General features: G+C 41.0%; 1 protein-coding gene across 3 annotated transcripts in view; it reads right to left on the bottom strand.

Moving 5' to 3' along the window:
* The window catches only part of F13A1 (coagulation factor XIII A chain), a 165,805-nt gene that overhangs the window by 42,107 nt on the left and 99,180 nt on the right, over window positions 1-24,518 (bottom strand). For all 3 annotated transcript variants that reach the window (XM_047102950.1, XM_047102948.1, XM_047102949.1), the window contains 2 exons: window positions 5,761-5,864; window positions 4,294-4,382 (listed from right to left, as the gene is read on the bottom strand). In XM_047102950.1, the coding sequence (XP_046958906.1) occupies window positions 4,294-4,382; window positions 5,761-5,864 (193 nt within the window). The remainder of the gene's footprint in view (window positions 1-4,293; window positions 4,383-5,760; window positions 5,865-24,518) is intronic.

The raw sequence follows: 24,518 nt of genomic DNA on the forward strand, positions 1-24,518 counted from the left end.
GAGATTTTAGGTGGGGTTGCGGTGGGGGGAGTGAAGGCCTTTTTGAGAAGGTGACCTGTGCAGAGACCTGGATACAGCAAGGGGTCAGGCATGCAAAGTGTGGTGGAGGCTGGGGAGGGCTTTCCTAGCAAAAGGAACGGTATATATAAAGACTCAGAAACAAGAGTATGTTTGCATGTTGCCAGAAGAGCAAGGTCAAGATGGCTGGAAGGAAATGAGGAAGGGATAGGGGTGGCAGGAAAGCCAGCGGCCAGATCACACAGAATCTTATAAAGACTTATTATGCAAAATTTTATTATAACAGTGGTGGAAATCCATTAGAAGGTTGGGGGCAAGGGAGTGATGTGTTTTATTTACAATTTTAAAGGACAATTCTGGCTGATTTATGGAGAATAGACAGGAGAGGGGTAAGAAAGCAGAAGGGAGGTGGGCTAGGGGTCAAGTTCATAGAGCTCAGTGTTGTACAGAGCCCAAAGGGTTACAATGGGGAATCACAGACCTGGGTGGACACATGGTGTTTTTGGAAGGTATTTCCAGCAAGATGCATGAGGAAGATTAAGAAGAGAAGCCAATCTGATTCCCAAATCATATATGGCAGTTGAATAAATAGAGAAATTATTTTAGATCCAAATAGGAGCCCTAAGAATGGACTAACAAGTGGTAGTGAAATAACCTTGAGTTGAGAACTGCTGACCAAGAGCAAGGGAAGATGCTACGTAGCTTCTGAGCAATGGAGCAGTTATCCTGGCCCCGGGGGACCAGCTGTCATTGCTGCAAACATCAGCTCAGTGCCAGGGAGGGAAGGGGGAGTGTGCACGTGCAGGAATGTGCATGCATGTGCAAGTTTGGGATGGAATGGTGTGAAGGGGAGGACAGAGACAGTAAGAAGCTAAGATAGAAGCGAAGCAGCAACTCCCAAGCATTCAGTGAACATGGGAACTCAGGAGGGGACTCTGGACTTAGGACTGCTCTGCTCTCTCCCTTTAGAAGCTGTAGGCCACCACGAGTGAGGGAGAGAAAAGGCAGATGGGCTTCTAAAACGGAGGCCTTCTCAGAGCATGAGAAGGGAGGAGGGCAGAGAAGTGGGCATGGCATCAAGCCCTGGAAGAAATCCAGACACATGAAGAATACATTTCTACAATGGAGGAGGAGAGGGAAAGGGGCAGAGGTGGAATGCTTCCCATGCACATGCCTCTTTTTTTATTTTTTTCAATTTGAGTACAGTTGACACACGATATTACATAAGTTTCAGGTGTACAACACAGTGATTCAACTTCTCTATACGCTATGCTGCGCTCACAAGTGTAGCTCCCATCTGTCCCACACAGTGCTATTACAACATCATTGACTACATTCCCTGTGCTGTGCCTTTCATCCCTGTGGTTTGTTCTAAAACTGGAAGCCTGTATCCTCTGCTCCCCTTCACTTCTTATTTTGGATTCTGCTTTCACTGAAGGAGACCATGGCTCTGAGAAGATCAAAACACGTCAGCGAACATGATGTTTAATCCAGCCCGGAAGTGAGTAAGAAATGACCAAGAAAGCCAGCGAAGCGAGAGGCAAGAAAAGGCAAACTCGGCCGACCGCCTGGGGTGTCAACAGGCAGGCTTCCGCAGCCAGCGGATGGAAAAGGGAAGGAAGGATGTAGAATGAACCTGAGTCACGGACACTCTCATTAAAGTTAAATACGATGCCCCCCATGCGGTCCTACTCTGGGTACCCTTGAGAAAATATTCCTCACACACTTTGAACAGCTTGAGTGTCTCTTATAAATGGCTCAGCCCTGGGGCTCAGCCCGTGCCAAAGCAACAAATTGTATGCTCTGTCAGACAAGTCTGCAGTGGCTGAGAGAAGAGTAATTATGATCTGTGAATCCCGATGACACGCATAACACCCCGATCTATATTTAATAATAGCAAAAAGCGTTTGCATTAACAGCTATTAGGCAATGCACTCTTGGAGAGAGGTCTCCTTCTTTGCAGCAATAAAGCACAATAAAAATATGAAAACAAGTCTTTGTGAATTTTAGAGTGATTTCCCATTAAGAGGTTCTCCCAGCATTGTAAATTATCAGTTGGCAGCTGGGGAGGTTGGGAGAAATCTTCAAATCCCAAAGTGAAATCGAGGGGATGAAATTCTAAATATGGTCTGCCTGTTTCCCCCAGGCTTCTAGCAACTGCAATGGTAGTTTCCGTGGAAGAAATACTGTTCCCTTTGCGTATTTCAAATGCCCGATCTTGTTGTCTAAATATTCACACTTCCTAATGTTTACTTCCTAAATGTTTACTTCCTAAACATTTCTGGATGCTGCCTCCACTTTCCCTGCTCTGCTGTTGTCATTTGAGGGGTTCAGGCCCCTGCCTTCTCAGGTGGGAATGGAGAAAGCACAGCCTCCTAGCTCCCCTTCCCCCACCCCTCCAGGGCACCACCTTCAGGCTCCAGGATCCTTCGGGCTTATGTCTCTCCCCTGTGGTGGAGGGGAGTAACCATTTCTGAGGATAGAAAGTCCCCACTTCCAGTTCCTTCTGCCTTCATCTTTGACACTCCTGATGCATCACTTTTTGTGAGTCTGCACAGCTTGTAATTTCCCATACACACCATCCTGATGCTCAATTTGTCCCCTCTGCCTAAAATTCTTTCCTTCCTCCGGCATCTTTCTTACCCCCTTGGCCTCCGTGTGTTCCCACAATGCTCTGCTCATCCACTGTGGCTATCACACAGGTGTCATTATTGTCTGCCTTCATATCACCCTCCCTCCCTGGACAATGTCTTATGGCCTTTACTGTCCTACTCAGTTCCTGACCCATATTTCTCAACTAACAAATCTGCATGTATTAAATATAGATCATTTATCACCCACATTGCTTATCTGACAATTAGTTCCACAGTCTCTCATATTACTGTTATTTAACTTTTGATGTGCCTTGTGTAGTGTCACCTCCCATCAAGAATCTATATTCTTAAGGGAAGAGGCTTCTGAATTCCCCACAGGACAGTGCCTGCCACATATTTATAACAGGTATTTATTCATTCCTGAGTAGTAATAGAGTGTGATGGTTACTGGCATGAGCACAAGTACCTGCCTGGCTTTAGATCTTAGCATTATTATTCATTAGTTCAATGAATGTAGAAAGGTTACTTAACCACTCTGCCTCAATTTTCTTTTCTGTAAAATGGGAAGAATCATACTACTGATTTTATTTTATTTTACTTAAATGTTTATTTATTTATTTTGAGAGAGAGTAAGTGGGGAAGGGGCAGAGAGAGAGGGAGAGGGAGAATCCCCAGCAGGTTCTGCACTGTAAGTACACAGCCCGATAAGAGGCTTGAACTACAAACTGTGAGATCACGACCTGAGTGGAGATGAAGAATTGGATGCTTAACCTACTGAGCCACCTAGGCGCTCCCATAATACCAACTTTAAAGGGTGACTAAGAGCCTCAAATGGTAGGCAAAGTGATTACATAGTAAGAACTCAGTATACAACAGACATTACTCCACTGAGTTTATTGGTGAAACTATACTCTGGGCAAATCCTGCCTCTCAGCCTGTCACATGTTTCTCTGCTCTCTACTCCCTGCCCTCAGCAGCCTCCCAGCCTTCTCCTTTACCAACACCTCTTATATTTAATTTGAATTTTAGAGATCTCCTTGGAGTAATCTCCAACCACCTCATCTGCTTCTAGTCCCCATCCACATCTTCCAGAATTTCAGACCCTTCACCAAAGTGTCCCCATCAACCCATTAAGTGTGCTGCCTCCAGGCTGCCTTTCCCTCCCCTCCATATTACAGCAACTTGGCTCTCCCTCCCTGTGGACGGAGGATGGCCTGGAGTGGCAGAAAATGGGTTGCAGTTCCCAGACTAAGACCATGTCTGGCGTGCATTTGATTTTGTTTTTACATGAAAAGCTAGGTTAGTCTGGGAGTGAAGCAGTATGCTCTGAAATTTCAATTCATGGACTGTCTCTACCAATCTTTAGCTGAAAGATTCACTTAGCCACTTAATTTCTTAGGAGCAGTTGATACCTATTTCATGGGCATGAAAAACTAAGGTAAGGTTAGTAATGCAATTGCTTTTCAAGGAGAAAATCTTAGAATATCAAAGAAAGAAAAACGTTAAGTAACAACTGCATTTTGATTTAAGAGCCTAGAGGTTGGAATGATGTCTAGTTAACTTTGTAGACATGAAACACATGCCATGTACCTGAGAAATTTAGAAGTAACAACCTGGTGTATTATTTTTCAAGTGTTAACAGGTTGGGGAAGAAAGTACTTTTCTACAGTTTTTCACTTACCTCTGCAAAAACAAAGGGTGCATCAAACTGGAAGCAAATATGACCATGCTTAATGGCTTGAACAGAGGCTGGACCACACCGATACATCCCTGCATCACACAGAGGAAGGGAAGTATGAGTTTGTCATCTTCAATTCTGTCCAGACGCAGATACAGGCTCTGTAGAGGCAAGTGTTCCCAACTTCATTGCTGAATTAGCCCAAATGCTTCCCATGGTCAGAGAGGGCAAATGACCAACATGTGTAATCAAGATGGCTTTGTTGGAAATACCTCCTCAAAAAAAAAATTTGAAGCCATGAGAAGCATACAGGGCATCACTATTTCTGTGTCTGTTCTTCCACCTACAACACATACTCAAGTGTGTTTGTACCGAGCTGTTTGCCTACATAGGATTGATCCTTTTACAACCAACTGGTGTTTGAAATGTTGGAAAGGGTAATGTGTCCCTAGTGGTTGTGTTGTTATTTGTTTTGATTCTTGGTTTTTGGTTTTGGACATTATAGACATATGTCAAGTGTTAAATAGGGAAATTTGGACATTAACCACACATGTTGATCAATGCCCAACATGCATTCAGGAAGTTAGTAGGTATATGAATACTTTGATAAAGTTCCTTATTTTAACCAGCGAACTCTAGTTAATAAGAAATTAACTGCCATTAGTCATCTCTGATGTCTCCTCATGATATATAATCCAGAACACCAGAAAGTGTTGAACATTCTTCCTCAAAATCCAGCATAAATAAAGCATAAAAGACTCTTATGAATAAGTAATGAATGTTTATGGATATATATGTATATATACATACGTCAATATCTCATATCAACACCTGAGGAAGTAAACATAATGTCCCCAGGCCACTGATGTTTATCATCATATTAAAGAGAAATGGAGGCTTATGATGTGATTTTATAAAAGTCTGGGGGAGGTCACAGCTGCCGCTCATTGCTTAGCATAGCCTGTAAGTTAGATGACAAATACATACTTAAGTTTTGGAAGAAATCAAACAACATAAAAAGAAATCAGGTTCTGGGAAAACAACAATTTAAAGGATGATCTGTAACTATTTTTTGAGTTCCTTATTTTCTCTACTGCCTTATATCTTATAACTGTATATCACAGAGGGCTGAGATATATTTTAGAGCCTAGCAAAAATGCTTACACAGATATATTTTTTTCTCTTGTCTTCAAAACTGCTTATCAAAGCAAGAGTAGATGAATTATATATGTTAAGTTTTGTGCTTTTTAAAAAAAATTTTTTTACCAGTTATGGAATAATCAGGGGAAAGCTGGCCATTGAAAGGAAATTAAACCTGATTGACAGGCAGCTAATACTGTACATGTGCCCAGGAAGCACACTTTTGATGTTGGTTCCCAAAGGGAGTGTTTCCCACACATCAAAAGCAATCCTAACAGCAAAATAAAGATGGCAGTGAAACAAGTTCCCTGAGGGAAGATGCAGTTTTACCATCACTGTTTTCCTGGGGGGTGCTGTCCACGGCTTGCCAACCTCCAAATCCAACAGGAAGATCAGACCTTGTCATCCAGGCTTCATTCCAGCAGTGGTAGTTCCTGAGAAAACACCACTCTGGTGAGATTAAACTTCCCATCCCATTCAATAAGAAGTTGACTGAAACTCCTGCAAATATGCTATATACAAATTGCTGGAATGTCTTAAACCAAATTGAAGACTCTGAGAGATATTCTGGCCTTGAGTTTGCTGGGAAGATGCATTCCCATTGGCACCATGGGAGGGCACCAGGTATCTGAACATGGCTCTTTCCCTCTAATATCAGTTTCAAGGCCACCCAGAGCATTAAACAGGTTTTTTTTTTTAAGTTTATTTTTGAGAGAGAGAGAGAGAAAGAGAGAGAGAGAGGGAGAAAGAGAGCATGCATGCATGGGGGAGGGACAGAGAGAGAGACGCACACAGAATCCAAAGCAGGCTCTGTGTTGATAGCACAGAGCCTGACACAGGGCTCGATCTCATGAACCATAAGATCATAACCTGAGCTGAAATCAAGAGTCTAGTACTTAATAGCCTGAGCCATCCAGGCACCCTAAACAGTTTTGATCTTTTAACCACTCTCTATTTTAATGAAACAGAAAGCACTATGTGCCAAACGGGTAGAAAAGAAAAGTTAATTGAAATAGAAATACATATATGTTTGAATTTCTTTTATATTTATATTTATGCATATTAGATTTATAAAAAGCATATTTCCTGTAACAATTAAGCAATAAAATGCTTGTGTTTATGGGCTTAGGCCATTGCCATAGAAACTATAACATTAACTCCTGATTATAATTGTCTCACATTTGTGGTAAATTTCCATTTGGTGTCCAACAAGAATAAAAAGATGTCAGAACAAGTATCTCTTTACCCTTTATCAAAGGTGGTCAGTCTACGAGCTGAGGGTCATGCAAAACTTTTCAGAACTTCGCATGTGACCCTTAAGACAAAAGCATGGAATAAAATGGTATCACGAATTATATTATTATGTCCTTGGAAAGACCTGAAATTATATGACTGTATAGAAAAAAATGAGAGCACGTTAACCCGTCTGTGCTATAGAAAATATTCATATAGTAATAACAATTTAACGGTGGGGTGAGGTAGTTCTTGCAGTCTTTGTTTATAGCACTGTTGAATTTCAAATCCAACTACAGTTATCCTTTGCCTAAATGTCCTTCAATGTCAGGATTCGGACATGTTCCCATCTCTGAGTTCGGCTCATCTTTGGTTGGCTCAAGTCAGAGTTATTAATTTAACGATGTGCCCTTTATGTACCAGACTAGGTGCTGGGGATGTGTCAATGACCAACACATAGGTTCTGGCCCATAAAGACCCTCATGATCCAGGAGGAGTGACGAACAGGTAAACCAATTTTCTGTGAGGCTTAAACAAGATAATGCATATAAAGCACTTAGAACAGGGCCTGGAATGCAATAAGTGCCCCAAAATAGTTAAGTCTCAGACTTTTAAAAATAATTAGTAGCAGTGGTTTTAGCTACAGTGGAAATTGGTTTGGGATGCACTGAGGTCTCAGTGGGGCAACTCTCAGGGTGTGAAGAAAAGCTTCACAGCAGGAGTGATATTTGAGCTAAGTCCTGAAAAATGTGGGAGTTTAGAAAGTCAAGAGATGAAAGAACAAAATTGTGGAGGCATGAAATAGCCCACACGGCATGTCTGGGGGACTGCACACTGTTGTGGCATGAGGGCGCCATGCTCCCATCTCTGTGTGCATGGGGGAAGGAGGGGTGGGAGGCAAGCATGGGCAGGAAGTCACAAAACTGACAAATAGCATAGCACTCACTGTGTGCCAGGCACTGTTGTCAAACTTTTATGTTCATTGGTACATCTGATGATCCCATACCCTATTAGAAAGGTACTATTAACTCCAGTGTGCATGGGAGAAAACTGGAACACAGAGAGGTTAAGAATCTTACCTGAGGTCACACAGCTGGTTAGCTGTAGAGCTCTGGGGCCCATGCTCTTAAACCATGAGCTATGCCATAGGGGAGGATGAGACTGTGAGATCCTTTTATCACAAATCAAATAATTGAGCTCTATTCTTGGGCAAGTTAAATTTGCAGATCTGTCTTTGTGGAAGGTGGGTGGGGTGGCAGGATGGGTGACAGAGCTGAGGTGGCCTCCATCCTTTGGGAGGGCAGGGAGCCATGGGCGGGTACTGCCGACAGGCTTGTGGTGGTGAGGGAGATGGATGAAGGAAGGAAGACTTTCGTGTTTCCAGGGAGTATGCTGGCTCCATTTACCAAGACTGAATGAAGGAGGAAGAGAAGATGGTTTGTGTTGGGGTGTGTGTACTGGGTGGGTGACAAGTTCAATTTTGGACGTGATGAACTCGGGTGCTCATGAGAAACCCAGGAAGTGAAATCCTAGAGACATTTTTCCGTGCACAAGTGACACTCGGGATTGGACAAGTTATTGGTGTCTGCACTGCTGGTGGAGGAGAGTGAGGACTGAGCCAGAGGAGGGGAGCACGGGGAGCACAGGTTTCTCCCCTCAGAGTGATCTAGGTTGTGAAGATAGGGCAGTGGCTAGAAGGTAATGCAACACAGGGAGGATTGTTTGGGTGATTTTCACATTAGGAGAGATTGTTGTGCCTACAGAGGAGGAACAAGTGGACAGGAAGCAGGAACAGAGAATAGGAGATGGAATAAAAGATGGGAATACAAAGAGCACAGGAGGATGAGGTGGAGAGCCAGACCATGCATGGGTGTGGAGGCATTGTCCGCAGGGGGAGGGAGATGTAGATGTAGGTCAAGGTCAAGGTGTGGAGGTGTTGGACAGGCACATGAGGTTGGTTCCCACTTGAGAGCCTGCATCTTTGCACTAAAGCTGGAAGGAAGGTCACTGTGAGCTTAAACACGACTGCTCACCTCCCTTCAGAACAGTGAAAGTGCATCATTAGGCAGAGAGATACAGAGAAACAGCAATGAAACATTTGCAAAATCCCAAATGGACATAGTCCTGCTTCCTACACAATCCGTGTGGGCAATCTGTGTTTAGCAATCCTGGCTCTTGCTAAGATTCCACTGTTACACCACTACCCTAGATTAATAGATGCCAGAATCTCCTTATTTAAATTCAAATACCCTGAGCCAGGTTAGCCTTGAACAAGATAAGCATGCTTTGAGTTTCAGATCTCAGATAAGGAACTGAGGTTGGGGCTGGGCCTTAGACAGTGGGTGGTAAGCCAATGGCTGTGCTCCCAGGCCAGCCATGAACAGAGTGGGAGGGTGCTACCTCCGAAGCCATGGGGCTTTTTTTAAATCATGCCATTCTCTGCTGAAGAATAGCCAGGAAGAACTCATGCCATGAGAGTTCCCTTTGGGCTGGATGTTAAGTATTTCTGGTTACACATGCTTGTCTTTGATTTCAAGGTCCCCCGTGAAAGGGACTAATATTTACAGACATTTCTGAATTCCATTTCCTTGCTCTGCAGGTTGGGAAATACATATGCTTCCTGAAAGGTTATTTTAAAGTTTCTTTATCTAGATCTGTCATGGTCTTTCTGTTTTCATCTTGTAATTTCATTATGCATTCGTAACATGAGTGATTCACTTCTGGGTTTCTGTCTGGTTCACCGTCACATTCCCAGCACTAAAGCTAGCCCTTAGGAATTGCTTGGTTGAAAAGCAAGGACAACCTTTAGTAAGTGTAGGACATCTCCAAGGCAGGTGTAATTAAACTCTTGTTTGTTAGCTATTAAGATTCACGGTTTTATATTTTCTCAGAGGCTTCATTTGAAACCTGACTTCTCACTCTACTATCAGAATGCACAGTGTCACTTTAAAGGTAAAAGAAAATTATAAACCTTCAAAGTGATCTACTTTTCTTGTTGCCGGTTTCTAAAGAAGTGGTGTGGAAATTAAAATAAAGCCCTCATTTCATTGAGAGCTATTTAATCAAGTTGAAAATAACTTTTTTGAGGGAGAATAACGATGGGGGTGACAAGTGACAAGTGCTTTATGTTACTTTTTGTCTGTTTCCTGCAGTGACAGCTAGTGATTTCTAGAACTTCTTTCAAGGATGCTAATAACTCAGCAGAATTGGTACAAAGGACCCACAGAATCTTCACCAAAGGCAGATCCTCACTGGAAAAATAGCATCATGCATTGCTGAGGGACCTTCAGAGGGACTGTCATAGCATTGGTTTAGTTTATCCCTTCAGTAAACCCCTTTCCTTGGAATTTATATGCACCAAATAATCTTTGCATAGGTGCAAAGACAAATATATCTGAATGTTCATCCTTGTGTAATTTGCAAGAAGAAAAATCAGAAACAGCCTAACTGTCCAATATGTGATTGTTTTGAAATACGAAACAGAATTTATTCAGCCACAGAAATGCAGATCTACATTTATTAGGCAGGATAGATACTTATGGCATATTAAATGTTAAAAATCATACTCCAGAACACACACAGTGTATGTGTTCATTGTACATGTAGACATGCGTGGAAGGCAGAATTTTAAATGACCTTCACTCTTGTATAATTTCCTCCCCTTGAATGTGGGTGAAATCTATGAATAGAATGGTGTATCATGCCTGTGATTATGTTACTTTATGTGGCAAAGAGGATTTTGCATATGTAATTAAGGTAATTAATCTGTTGACTCTGAGTTAATTAAAAGGGAGATATCAGGGTGGGCCTGACCTAATCAGGTAAACTCTTTAAATCTGGGTGTAGAGGTCAGGGACAGAGCAAGGTGGAGACCTGAAGCAGCAGAGACATTCTCCTACTAGCCTTGTAAAAGATGGAAGCTTCCATGAGTTCTACAGCTGCAAGGAACTGAATCTTTACAAGAAACTAAAAGGGCTTCAAAGAGAGCCCGGAATATCACATGGGACCACGGCCCCAGCTAACGCTTTGATTGCCTTTACTTGGGACCTTGAGCAGAGGACCCAGTTAACCTGGCCCAAACTCCTGACCCAGAGAAACTGAAAATAAACTTGTGTTGTTTTAGGCTGCTAAGTTTTTTTGGAATTTGTCATGCAGCAATAAAAAAATGAATATGATATGCAAAGAGACATATCAAAGGATACTTAAGGAGATACTGGAAATTTTCTGAGCAGTTAGAATATGGATGACTGACTTCTGTACGATTTTTTCAGCAATGTTTGAAATTTTTATAATAAATATGCACTAGTACCCCCTTCCCCCCCTCCAAAAAAAAAATCTAAGTGCACAGTTCAAAATTTGCTCTGGTTCTAACCACTGGCTCAGGTCATATCTACAGTTGCTAGAGCCCGTGGGATGTTGAAGACATAGAGAACACAGCTGAGATCCAGATGGGCTTTGGGGCTCTGTGTTCTAGATGTTCAAAGACAATGAAGTGGATAATTTAACAAGGAGACCTTTACCGCCTTTAACTTGGCTAACTGCTTAAACACTCCACAGGGTCATCTCATTTACAATCTGTCCAGGAAGTTTTCCCTAAAAGGGAAGAAAGAGCTGTGGGCTTGTAACCCTGTTTTTGCAGCTTTATTATGGTTCAAGGGAAGGTACAAACAGGATCGAGAGAAAGCCCTCGAGGAGATGTGTTGGACCAACTTCAAGTGTAAACCAAATATTTGAATTCTTTTATTTTAAAAATGACAGGGGGTGGAGAAAGATACTTATCTATCTTGCAAATTGTGTATTTGTAGCAGATGGGCACAGCCCCACTTCCCTGGCTCATTTGTTATACTCTTAATCCAGGCAATGAGATTGGTGACAGAAATGACAGCACACCCTGAAATTGTTTAGATCTGGCCATTCCAATGGCGGTAGGCACGGGGTGGGGTGGGAATTGTTGAAAGAAGTAGGGACAAGTTGGTGGGTTCTGAGGCTTGTTTAACAAGACATTCCAAAGAGGAAATGAAAGCTTGGACCAAGAAAAAACTTGTCAGTTAGGAAAGGTAATGAAGCAAGACAACAAAAAGGAATTATTCAGAGAAAGGGAGGCATGCTGGAAGAATCTTTTATGGTGCTGGGAGCTGGGAGCTGGGAGAACTACCCTACTTCAGAATGCAGCTGTTCATAGTTAGGGGTTGTTGAAATACTAAAACCAGGAAGGGACATTTAAAATCTTTCTGGGGTTGTCATTCAAAGGTCAGAGGTCCAATCAGGGGGAGACCAGGTTAGTGTCACCCCCCCATCCCCCCAAAGAAACCAACTGCCCACCAAGAAAAAAGAGAAGTAATGAAGGTATTTGTTTTGCATGTCCTTTGCATTGGAGGGGTCCTCCAATGAGAAAGTAGTTTAAGCACAGTCTGATGTAGCATGAGAGATGCCATTAGAGGGGGGTTGAAGATGGGGGGTGGGCTTGGGAATGATCTGTAACTCCCAAAATGAAACTATGAGGTGCATTTATAGAAGAGGTGATGCTCAGAATAATTAATAACTGCTCAGAAACAGACATGAATCAACTGGAAGCTGCAACCAATCAGAAAGGACACTCAGCCTAAATACTCTATGTTCCTAGCAGTATGTACAGGATAAATGCCAGCTCAGATGTATTCAATTGGGTATACTGTACCATAGTACCTAAGAAGTTTGTTTCCATTTATGAAGTTTTCTGGGAGTGTGTCTTTCCTTAGTCCTGAGCCTTTCCACTCCCTTCTTAAGCTTCCAGGTACTGGTTTCTTGCATGTTTATTGAGAGCATTTTATAGCAGCTTTATTAATAATAATTTTTTTAAAAAAATGGGGGATGATCACATAGATTTCTTTTTTTCTCTTCTTTTGATAGTTTCCCCTCTTTTTTTTTTTAGCGTTTATTTATTTTTGACAGAGAGAGAGACACAGAGCACGAGTGGGGGAGGGGCAGAGAGAGAGAGGGAGATACAGAATCTGAAGCAGGCTCTGGGCTCTGAGCTGTCAGCACAGAGCCCGAAGTGGGGCTCAAGCTCAATAACCACAAGATCATGATCTGAGCCAAAGTCGGGCACTTAACCAACTGAGCCTCCTGGGCACCTCTCTCTTTTTTTTTTTAAAGTTATTTATTTATTTATTTATTTATTTATTTAAAGCACACAAACATAGGAGTGGTAGAGACAGAGGGAAAGAGAGGATCCCAAGCAGGCTTCACTGCCAGAGCAGAGCCCAATGAGGGGCTTGAACTCACAAAATGCAAGATCATGACCTGAGCTGATGCTCAAATGACTGAGTAACCCAGGTGCCCTGATACCTTCCCCTGTTTTGATTATCTGTTTTACTTTTCTCATTGTGGCATCAGAAAAAGGGTAAGACAGAGAATAAAACTAAATTTGGCAAAAACAAAGCAAAAACAAAACAAACAAACAACTCTTAAAATGCTCAGGAAGTAGATGTCACCTGTCCATATGACCCTCATTTGCCATTACTTCTTAGCAGAAGGCTCTCTGTAACTCTTCTGGGTTCCCTGTGCTGGATTCAATTTGAACATAAGGCCCTGTCCACCTTTACTACTCTCTCTGGCATAGAAAATTAGGAATTGATATCCCATCTGAAAATGAAGAAAAAATTGGATTTTGAGAAGATTTGTTTTGGATAACTCTAATGTATAAAAAATGCCTATAATAAATCCTGCCCAAGTTTATCCATAATAATTGAAGGGATTTAAAAAAAAATACAGCCAACAGTCTCAATAGGTACCAAAATTATCATTTTGCATTATAAAGCTCTTTATGAATATAAAATTCTAAGGTTGATAGCTCTTATTTATACAAGGTTTTCTAGAGGTCTTATTAATCATCAAAAGAAATTAATACATTCAGTATAGCCTTTGTGATGTATATTTTATTAGCTTCTTTTTTTAATGTTTATTGTTTACAGACAGAGAGAGACAGAGCATGAGCCGGGCAGGGGTAGAGAGAGAGGGAGAGACAGAATCAGAAGCAGGCTCCAGGCTCTGAACTGTCAGCACAGAGCCTGATGTGGGGCTCAAACTCACAAACCATGAGATCATGACCTGAACTGAAGTCCGACACTTAACCAACTGAGCCACCCAGAGGCCCCTATATTTTGTTAGCTTCTAATTATGTAAAAACTGGTAAATATTGAATGGTATGTATGATGACTCTCTTAGGCAGAATTTATGAGTAACCAAAACATGATATTTTTCTTATTAATGAAAATATCTTAGTGCTTTCTATGTGATTTATCAGATGGCTCTCACTTTCTCTTGAATTTAATTTTCTGAGATGTATTTGTAGTAGCCTTTGATTTTGTTTAACTTCTCAAACTCCCTCCTTGCTTTCTCTCAAGTGGATGCTGAGTATATTAGGGACTTCAGGCCCTCTTTGAAGATATTCTCTTATAGGACTATCATAGGAAAGGGAAGTCTACGGCAATGATTTTCAACCTTCAAAAAACAATGCCCCTTCCTAGTTTTAAAGCAAATATTTTATAACATTCCTTTATTATACTGAAATTAAGTCCATAGATAGCATTTTACACACAATTTCTAAAAGAGCAATATAATGCCCTATAATGTACAAAATAAATAGAGAAATAAAAGGATATACATAAAATAACACGTCTTTCAATAGGTATGTGTCAGGAAGATGATACTAGATACTAAAATATTCCTACAAAATGTAAAACTGTGAAGGAGTGTGGTAGACTCCTAATTTGAAATCACTTGTGTAGTGGTTAAAAATGTGCTCTAAGGAAACATTTCTAAAATGGTAGAGTAAGGACTTCCAAGAAAGTGCTCCTTCACAAAGACAATGAGAATACTAACAAACATGATGAAAGCCAACTTTTCCAGAACTCTGTGAATGAACTGAAGACTTACAACAATCTGAAGACTTAGTCAACAAAAACAAACGGATCTCATTAAGAATAGTAAGTTTTGTAGCATTTGAATTTGCCTTATTCCCACTCCCCCTCTCCATAGTTCCATGGTAGTCATGAAAGCAGCTTCACAAACATGGTAGCTATAAAAACTTCCAGCCTAGCAACAAATGAAGGGGAGAAAATGGGTTTGTAACTCCCTAAAAGCGCCATCTACAAAGAATTGTCACTAACTTGTTTGGCAGTTTTCTGAAAATCTCCATTCCCAGGACTTCTTTTTATTTGATTTGATTCAGACTTCACTCTGTGCAAATTACATTATCCAAAGGATGTTTTTCACAAATAATTAGAAGCAACTGTTTAAAATCATGGTTGCATAAAGGGGTGACACCAATTGGTGATAATAAAAGGCTGGCTCCCTAATAAACTTAAAAGGAAACCCTAAGGACTGAAATGTTCACAGGGGGCTTTGAACAACTTTGACATACTCTTGAGAGTCTAGGTGGCCACACACATATGCAGGGCTGTGAGCATTCCCAAGAAAGCCCTAAGAGGGTTCTAAATTCTCATTTCTAGCTGATCTCGAGGTACTGTGCAAGCAGGAAGTAAAGGTGCCAGCAGAATTATAAATTTGCTGATGGAGTGTTGAAGACCTTCTTCCAACAAACAGAGAGTTCCTTAGTAAGACTGAGGCCTTGTTAGTTCAAAGTATTTAAAGAAATTTTTGTCCAACTGTTAACTGACCATTAAGCTAACCCAGCAGAGACATCTGTGGCCACACATGATAAAGAATGGACACTTGACAGAATTAGTCTGGGAAAGTCATCAAACAAACAAACAGCAGCAGCAGCAACAACAACAACAACACAAACATCAACAACAGACTCTGGGGAGCAGGAAATCTGATTTACAGAGTTGTCACATTATGTTATTTAAAATGTCTAGTATTGTTGGGGCACCTGTTGGGTGGCTCAGTCAGTTAAGCATCCGACTTTGGCTCAGGTCATGATTGCACAGTCCGTGAGTTCGAGCCCCGCATCGGGCTCTGTGCTGATAGCTCGGAGCCTGGAGCCTGCTTCAGATTCTGTGTCTCTCTCTCTCTGACCCTCCCCTGTTCATGCTCTGTCTCTCTCTGTGTCAAAAATAAATAAACATTTAAAAAAATGTCTAGTACTGTTTAAAAATGGAAGACATGCAAAGAAACAGAAAAGTATGGTCCATATACAGAAAACAAACAAATAAAAACAATCAAGAGAAACTGTCACTGGGGCATCTGGGTATCAGCTGAGTGTCTGACTTGGGCTCAGGTCATGATCTTACTGCTTGTGAATTAGAGTTCCGTGCCGGACTCTGTGCTGGCAGCTCAGGGCCTGGAGCCTGTTTTGGACCCTGTATCTCCATCTCTCTGCCACTCCCCCACTTATGCACACACTCTCTCTCTCAAAAAGAAATAAACATTTAAAAAAATTAAAAATTAAGAGAAACTATCACCAAGGAAGCCAAGACATTGGGTTTACCAGACAAAAAGTTTAAGGTATAACAAACATGTTCAAATAACTAAAGAAAACCATGTGAATGATGTCTAATCAAATAGAGGATATCAATGAAAAAGATAACAATTATGAAAAGGAATCAAACAGAAATTCTGGAGCTGAAATATATAATAACTAGAATGAAAAATTCAAAAATTCACTAGTGGGTCTCCAAAGCAGATCTGAGTAGACACAAAGAAGAAGGAATAAGTGAACTTGAAGATAAGTCAGTTGAAATGACTAGTCTGAATAACAGAAGAAAAACTATGAAGAAAAATGAACAAAGCCCCAGAGACATGTGGGATACCAGCAGGTGTACAAACATACTCATAGTGAAGGTCCCTGAAGAAAAGGAAAGAGAGAAAGGAGCAGAAAAAATATTTGAAAAAAATAACAGCTAAAACTTTCCAGATTTGATGAGACATTAATGTATATATCTGAGAAGTCAAAAAATCTCAAATAAGACAAACTCAAAGCTATATATATATATATACATATATATACATATATGTATATATATATGTGTGTGTGTGTGTGTATACATACATTTATAGATACACACACACACACACACGCACACGCCTAAATACCTCAGAGTCAAACTGCAGAATGATGAAAATAAAGAGAGAATCTTGAACACAGTATGAGAAAAGTGATTCATTATGTATAAGAGATCACTAATAGGATGAAAACTGACTACTCATCAGAAACCACGGAAGCTAGAAGACAGTGGGATGATATGTTCAAACTGCTGAAAGAAAAAGTTAAATAAGAACTGTATATCTAAGAAAAGTATCCTTCAAAAAAGAAGGCAAAGGTAACTACATAGAGAAATAAAACAGTATAAATGTATATTTGCTTTTAATTCTTCTTTCTGATTTTATTTATTTATTTATTTATTTATTTATTTATTTATCTATCTATCTATCTATGAGAGGGAGACAGAGAGTGAGTGGGGGAGGGGCAGAGAGAGAGGGAGACACAGAATACGAATCCGGCTCCAGGCTGTGAGCTGTCAGCACAGAGCCCAACATAAGTCTCGAACCCACGAATTGCGAGATCATGACCTGAGTTGAAGTCAGACACTTAGCCGACTGAGCCACCCAGGCACCCCAGATTTTAAAGACAGCTTCATAAAGCAGTAATTGTAAATTGTGTTGGTGGGCTTATAATGTAGAAAGATGTAATCTGTATTACAATAACAGAACAAAGGCAGAAGGAGTAGAACAGAGTTTTTGAATGCTATTGAAATTAATTGGTATTAGTATGAACCAGGTTGTTGCAATTTATGGTTTTAAATTGTAATCCCCAGGGAAACTACTAAGGAAAAAAGTGAAATATATATAGTCAAAAGAAACAGAAAAAGAATTAAAATAGTATACCACAAAATATTTTTTTACACAAAGTAAGAAAGTAATGGAGAAATAGGGGAAGAAAAAAGACATAATGCATATGGAAAGGATATAGTAAAATTGCAGATATATATCAGTAATTACATTAAACACTTGTAGACTAAACACTAAAGTCAAAAGGCAGAGATTGGCAAGATGGATAACAAAACTGTATGTTTTATCCAAGAGATGCACTTTATATTCAAAGATGCAAATAGGTTGAAAGTAAAAAGATGGAAAAACAGGCTGTGAAAATAGACTCAAAAGATAACTGGAGCAGCTATATTTATGTCAGACAAAATAGACTTTATGACAAATATTGTTACTAGAGACAAAGAAGAAAATTTTATAATGACAAAAAGGTAATGCTATTAGGAAAACATAATAATCATTAACATACCCATATCTAAAAGCAGAAGGGAAAAATAGACAATTTAACAACCAGAGGTGAAGAGTAAGGGGGAGGCAAAAGGGGTAAAGTGGGTCAAAAGATACAAACTTCCAGTTATTTGAATGTTGGTAGTTGAGACCTTAAATGTCTTCATTACACACACACACACACACACACACACACACACACACACACACAAATTTTGTAACTATGTAATTTATGGTGATCATTTTGCAATGTACACAAATATTAATCATTATGTTGTACACCCAGAACCAATGTCACTTGTACCCTAATAAAGACAAACAAACAAGCAAACAACAAAAAAAAAACAATTTAACAAATAAAAGTTGGATACTTCAATACTGCACTTTCAATAATGGACACAACAAGCAGGTAGAAGATTAACAAGCAAATAGAAGACTAGAACAACGCAATAAGCCAACCGGACCTAATGGATGTCTACAAAATGTCCTACCCAACAGCAACAAAATACACATCTCTCAAATGGGAATGAAACATTCTTTGGAATAGGCCATATGTTAGGCCATAAAGCATATCTTAATATTTGATCCATTGACATTTAATCCAATTACTGATAAGTAGGACTGACATCTGCCATTTTACTTGTTCCTTGCTATATGTATTATGTTCTTTTTCTTCTTTATTCCTCATTCCTTCTTTACTTTGTGTAAAAAGATATTTTCTAGTATGCCATTTTAGTTCTTTCTCTGTTTCTTTTACTATATATTTTTTTCAGTTTTTCCTTAGTAGTTTCCCTGGGATTATAATTAACATTCTAACTGAAAACTCTAGTTCAGATTAATACCAACCTATTTCTAATAACGTACAAAAACTTTGTTCCATTCCCTTTGTCCTTTGTGCTATTATTATAATTTAGATTATATCTTTCTATATTGTAAGCCCAATATAAAATCTTGTAATTTTAAAATTACTGCTATGTTAATTATATTTCAGTAAAAGTATTATTTAAAAAGTGAGCTCTAGAGTCAACCCCTTTGGGTTTGTAATTCAGGCTATGCCACTTATTGGCTGCTAACTATGTTTAGGTTACTGTGCCTCAGTTTCTTCATCTATAAATGGAGACAATAATAGCAAGTACCCTAACAGGTTGTTAAAAAGATCAAACAAGTTATTATGTGTCACCCAGTTAGATCAGAACCTGGCACAATGAAAGCACTCCATAAGCATGAGCTATTTTGATTCTTTGGAGGTGGCAAATAACTTTTACCATCCTTTCTTCAAGGCTCTGGTATAGATTCAGAGTGCATATTCTTAGTTCTCTAGTGACAGAACTCATGATCTTGTTCTAGAGGAGTCCCTCAAAGACAATTTGGCTGACGGTAACATTAAAAAGATAATCTATTTGAAAAGAATGTCTTCCGTAGATGTTTGGAATTGGTAGCCTGGATGTATCACAGGTTAGTTTTACAAACATCTGTAAGCAGTTTGGTCTATATTCAGAAAATTTTCTCTACTTTTTTTCATCTGGAATTAGTTTTTGTATAATCCTTTTTTGCACATACAGTAATTAAAGCTTAGTATTATACAAGAATCTGAAAGTCCAACTAACTGGAACACACTGAGTCTCTAAAGCAATGTACAAGATAGATCAATCTAAACTTCAAAAACACACCTACAATATGCAAACCAGTATGCCCAGTGCAGAGACTGCAATGAGAATTAGGATCAGTATTATACCCCGAGCTGGCCTCCAGGTGTGAAGGCTGCTTAATTTCTGCTCTAAAACTTGTTTCCCAAGAGCTTTATTGATAGAGTCAATACTTCCCATTGCAGCAGAGATTTTTGCATTTAGAGTGAAAAAAAATAAAACAATAACAACTGTACTCTTTCCAACAAGTGTTGAAGGAAGTTGGAATTTTTGTAAAAGAACAAGATTCACTGATGCCAAAAACTACAAAAATTTTTTGTGGTGTCTGTTTGATTTTTTTTTCCTTCCTTGAGAGCTGATGTGAAGTCAATTTGCAAAGCAGCACCTAGTGAGTGGATCACAGCTGGCCCTGTGCAGATGAACAGGTCTTCACAGAGAGCAAGTGGTAGAGAACTATGCTCTACCATTGTAGAAGCATATGGTACTTCTACTTTCTAGAACTTTCTGGAATTATGAGAGGAAAGCCCTTGCTGGAAGAACAGTGAAATTTATTAAAAGTTTTTTTTGAGGGGGAAGCTAGAAATGTCCCTAGAGATAATTAAGACCAAACTCATACATTTACATATGAGAACACTACAGCCCAGAGAAATCAAGCAACTTGCCCAAAGTGACCCAGCTAATTAGTGGCAGAGCTAATTGTATTACCTTAAACCATGGAGAGAAGAGAGGGAGGGAAAAAAATTACAAGAATAGTCTGACTTGATATAGTGTTTTTCCATGATGCCTTGGGGAAAAACAAAATAAAATTGTGATTACTTTCCACTTGGATCACTGACTAATGCTTAGATTGTTGCAACTTTGAGCTGAAACGGATAAATACAAATGTGCTTGTTCACAATTATTTTCAAAAATTAAATTGAAAACGCCAGTTTAATCAAACCTCCTGAATTTCAAATGAAAAGGCAATAAAGGAGGTAAAGACTTGCTGATTGTTTTAGTGTTCACCATTTTCCCAATTATCTTTAATATCATATAAAATGTTTAAAACTCCGAGTTAGGATGTTTTCTACATCTGCCAATTGGCCAATCAGCTGGACCTCGAGAAGCAGATGGGTCAGCTATGGATCTTGGCGTACACGCATGTGCTCAGCCCCCTTCTCTTCACATCGTAAGGGCATGGATAGCACGAGCTTCTGCCCATCTCTCTTGAAGCTCCATTGTCAGGAGTTGAACAACTTCCCTGGGAATGTGAGCAGGATGGAAAGGGACATGGGGAGGAGTGGCTTAGAAACTGAACAAAAAGAAGTCATGGGATCTAGAGAGCTGTTGTCTTCCAGAGGGAATTTGGGACACTGTTGGCTGTTGGATCTCTAAAACTAAGAGAGTGAGGAGTGGGTTTGTCCTTAAAGAAGCCAGGGATTAGACACTTAGAGGGTAGAGAAGCAGAAAAGGTGGTGAGAGGTGGAGAACAAGGATCCAACTTCTCACTGAATGCACAGCCTGGGGGTATCAGCTCCTTCAGGAAGGCAGGCAAAGAGCCAGGTGTTCTTGATGGCATAGAGGAAAGGAGTGGCAAGGGGCTAGAAGGCGAGTTAGAGCAAGTTTGGATATTCAACAACTGTGGTCATACGAACACAGGCTAACTCTGCATAAACTTTCATTCCTTCCTGCCTGGTTCTTGAAGCAGATTGATCTCTGGTTGTCTCATCTTGGTGCTTTAGACTTTTACAGGAATATCCTTGAGTTTCATCTGTGGGCCAAGGTCATTTCCCTGACATTCTATCTGTGAACAGCACAGCCAGATGATTACAGGGGGATAATGACTTTGAGCCCATGGCCACTTCCCAGGTGAACAGCCTTTGCCTTTGCTCCCCTGGGTTTAGAATCGAAGCCCCTTTCCCTCATCTCCATGCTGCCTGGTGTTATATTTTATAGAGTTCTATACATGGTTGTCTCATCCACGAACATTGGATCAAGCTCCTCAAGGGTAGTGGCTGACTAATTTCTCTCTGAATCCTTAGCATCTGGTATTTGGACATATTAGTGCACAATAGTGTTTGTTAAATGAATTAAATGACACTTATTCAGTTAAATGAGCATTAAAAATGTTTTCCAACCAATTCCATTTATTAAGTCCTTGCTCTGTGCCCTGCACCCTGTTACATGCTGGCAAAACAAATGAAAATAAATTAGATCAGACACTGCTCCCCCTGTGGGGGCTGCAGTCTGGTGGGGGCCAGCCATGAGGTGGGCATAGTTCTTTCACCCAGAATCATCAAATCTGACTACATCCTCTCCAGCAAAAAGGACACAGGATAAACGCTTTCATTTACAAGGAGAAGAGCTGTTCACGGAAATACCTTCGTGACACTAATAAGTGCCACCATCCCTTTCTTTGAAAATTGTTTCCATTTCCACTGTGATAGTCATATAATGAGGTGATCAGACTGAGCTCTTTCAAGGTGAGGCCAAACCGTCACCTTACCCCTGCCCATCAGAGTGAGCTGTGTTCTCCCTCCTCAACGAGCCCTCATATCCCTATTCACTGTTTGCACTGCAGCTAAACATCGCACAAGCATCTTCATTAAACTGTCCGCAGTGATTCATAGATGCCTTCCTCCAGAGGTTACACATAATTCAAAACCCATTGGCACACAGGGGACAGGAGGCTTAAATTGTTCCTTCCAGGATATGTTACCTTGCGTTGGCCCTCTCAGAATTTCATCTGCTACTGTGAGGTCCAATTATTTTGTCCAGCTGTGCCCTTCCAAGGTGCCTTGGCCCCTCCCTTTCCTGAATTGCTAAGAAGGGGACTGACTCTTCCCTCTGTGGGCATCAGCGGTGTGTCCGCTCTGTGCAAAACGGCCCCCTGTGAGGCGAGGCACTTTCGAGGAACGTCTACCATTCAGGGATCTGAGGTGGCAAACCAGGAAGCAGGAAAATAAGCAGTCAGCCCTCCACAGTCTGTGGAGCTAGAGGGAGAAGAGTCAAGGCATGGGCTGAAACCCCACACTTCAGCCACCTTGGTCTTGGGGAGTGCTGAGGATAATATGCCCTTGAAAGCATTCTTGCACTCTCCCTCTGAACCCTTCACACTGGCTTACTTCTGCTCTGGGCACACTGGGCTTGGCTGAGTCACAAGGAAGAGGACACCCTGGGCCACTGGGGCTCACTGGACAAATTAATTCACCACAAACTGTGTACCACCAGGACACCTCAGTGTTGAAGAGATGATGGAGGCACAAGACAGAGATACCAAGAAGTCATTCTCATGGTTGCCTTTAGAAAGAAAGGAGGGGGCAGGGCAAGGAGGGCAGGAATCACACACAAATCAGGAGGTAGTTGGGGCAAGTTTGTCTGACTGGAGGCTGAGGAGGGTAGTGGGTCCAGGACCTTGTGGGGACGGCACTTACTCCTGAGATCCCTGCTAGGAGATTCGTTAGGCTGTGTGTTGTCAGCTATGCTGTACTGGCTTCTCAATGGTCAGCTGATGACCACCAAATCCTCCCTGCCCTCACCTCAGCCTCTGTCTGCCTTCTGCCCCCCGCCAAACTGTAGCTCAGGCAGCTCCTGCTTCTTACCAGTGGCCATTACTAATCTAAGGAGCAGGCACTGAAGAGCACTGAGAAGTCTGGGCCTAGCACTACAGTAAGTACTTTACCTATAGTACCTCATTGAATTGTCACAGCTACCCCTTCAGGAAATGGTTATCCTCATTCTACTGATGAAGAAACTGAAGCCTCAGAGAGGTGAAGTCATTTTCTCAAGGTCACACAGCAAGTAACTGTCTAAGCGAGAGCTTGCTGTGGGGGTGTGTGGAGGTGGGGACCATGTACTGATTGATGTGTCCAGGGAAAGTCCCTACCAGCTTTTTCAATCAAGGAGGGTCTCAGAAATACTTTTGGTTTTATGGAACATCTATAGTTGGTAGGATCCACTAGTGTTTGCACTGGGAGGGTTGGGGTAGACACAGATTTCTGCTTTTGTTTTAAAAATATTCCAAAGTGAAAGAAATAGCTCAGTCATCTTAGGACATGGGACACACCCCTCTTTTTCAGACTGCTTCAATGTGCTTAGGTTGATGGCAACATACCGCCTCCAAGAAATTCCAGCTGTGTGACTAATAATGAAGGCAATAATAACAGCTAACACTCATTAGGCACCTGTTATGCTTGGCTCTGTGCTGAATGAAATAGGAAATTTGCTTTAGAGGAGGAAAGAGGCACAGAGAGGTTATGCCTTGCCCAAGGTCACACAGCTGGTCAATGGCAGAGCCAAGCTTTGGACTCAGACCTTACTGAGCCTTTAATCTTTGTGCTCCGTGGTCAGTTGTGTCCCAGGTTGGGTTAGTGAGACGTTAGTCACCATATATTGAAAACCCACCATGCACCAAGCACGGGGAGGGAAGAGGACCCTAGGGCATTGGTCCGGTGGTGGAGGATGGGCAAGGGTCTCCAATCAGGAATCATAGTCCCAGGGTGATGGGACTTTTGTGGAAGGCAATGAGGGAGCAACGGGCAACAGGGACAGGGAAAGGAATTCAAGTAGAAAGCCGAAAGAGGAAAGGGTTACCAAGAACAAAATCTATCAGCTTCACAATTTTGTATCAATTTTGTTTAGGGCTACATGGGGTTATTTGCTAGGGTGCCCACTGAGATTTATGATGGGGACATTTAGACCAAGGAATAGGGAGGAATCATTTGCAGCCACAGTTGGTTACGAGGGCATTAAGTGTGTGTGTGTGTGTGTGTGTGTGTGTGTGTGCGCGCGCGTGTGTGTATTTAAGGAAAAGGTGTGCAGTACAGAATACCAAATAATTCTCATTTTGCCATTTTAAACTGTGACAACAGGCTTTTGGGGCAGCTATTTTGGTCTGTTTTTGTCATTCCATATACATTCAGGGCTGCTATACTGTAATTCCAAGGGCTTAAATGATGCTTTAAATTGCTGTTCAATTTATAGAGGTGAGGTTTTGTCTTGCCTGTCCTCTCT

This window comes from Lynx rufus, unplaced genomic scaffold (assembly GCF_022079265.1).
Source record: "Lynx rufus isolate CCGP_SWC_20201006 ecotype Redwood Valley unplaced genomic scaffold, mLynRuf1.p SCAF_6, whole genome shotgun sequence".
Taxonomy (NCBI): domain Eukaryota; kingdom Metazoa; phylum Chordata; class Mammalia; order Carnivora; family Felidae; genus Lynx; species Lynx rufus.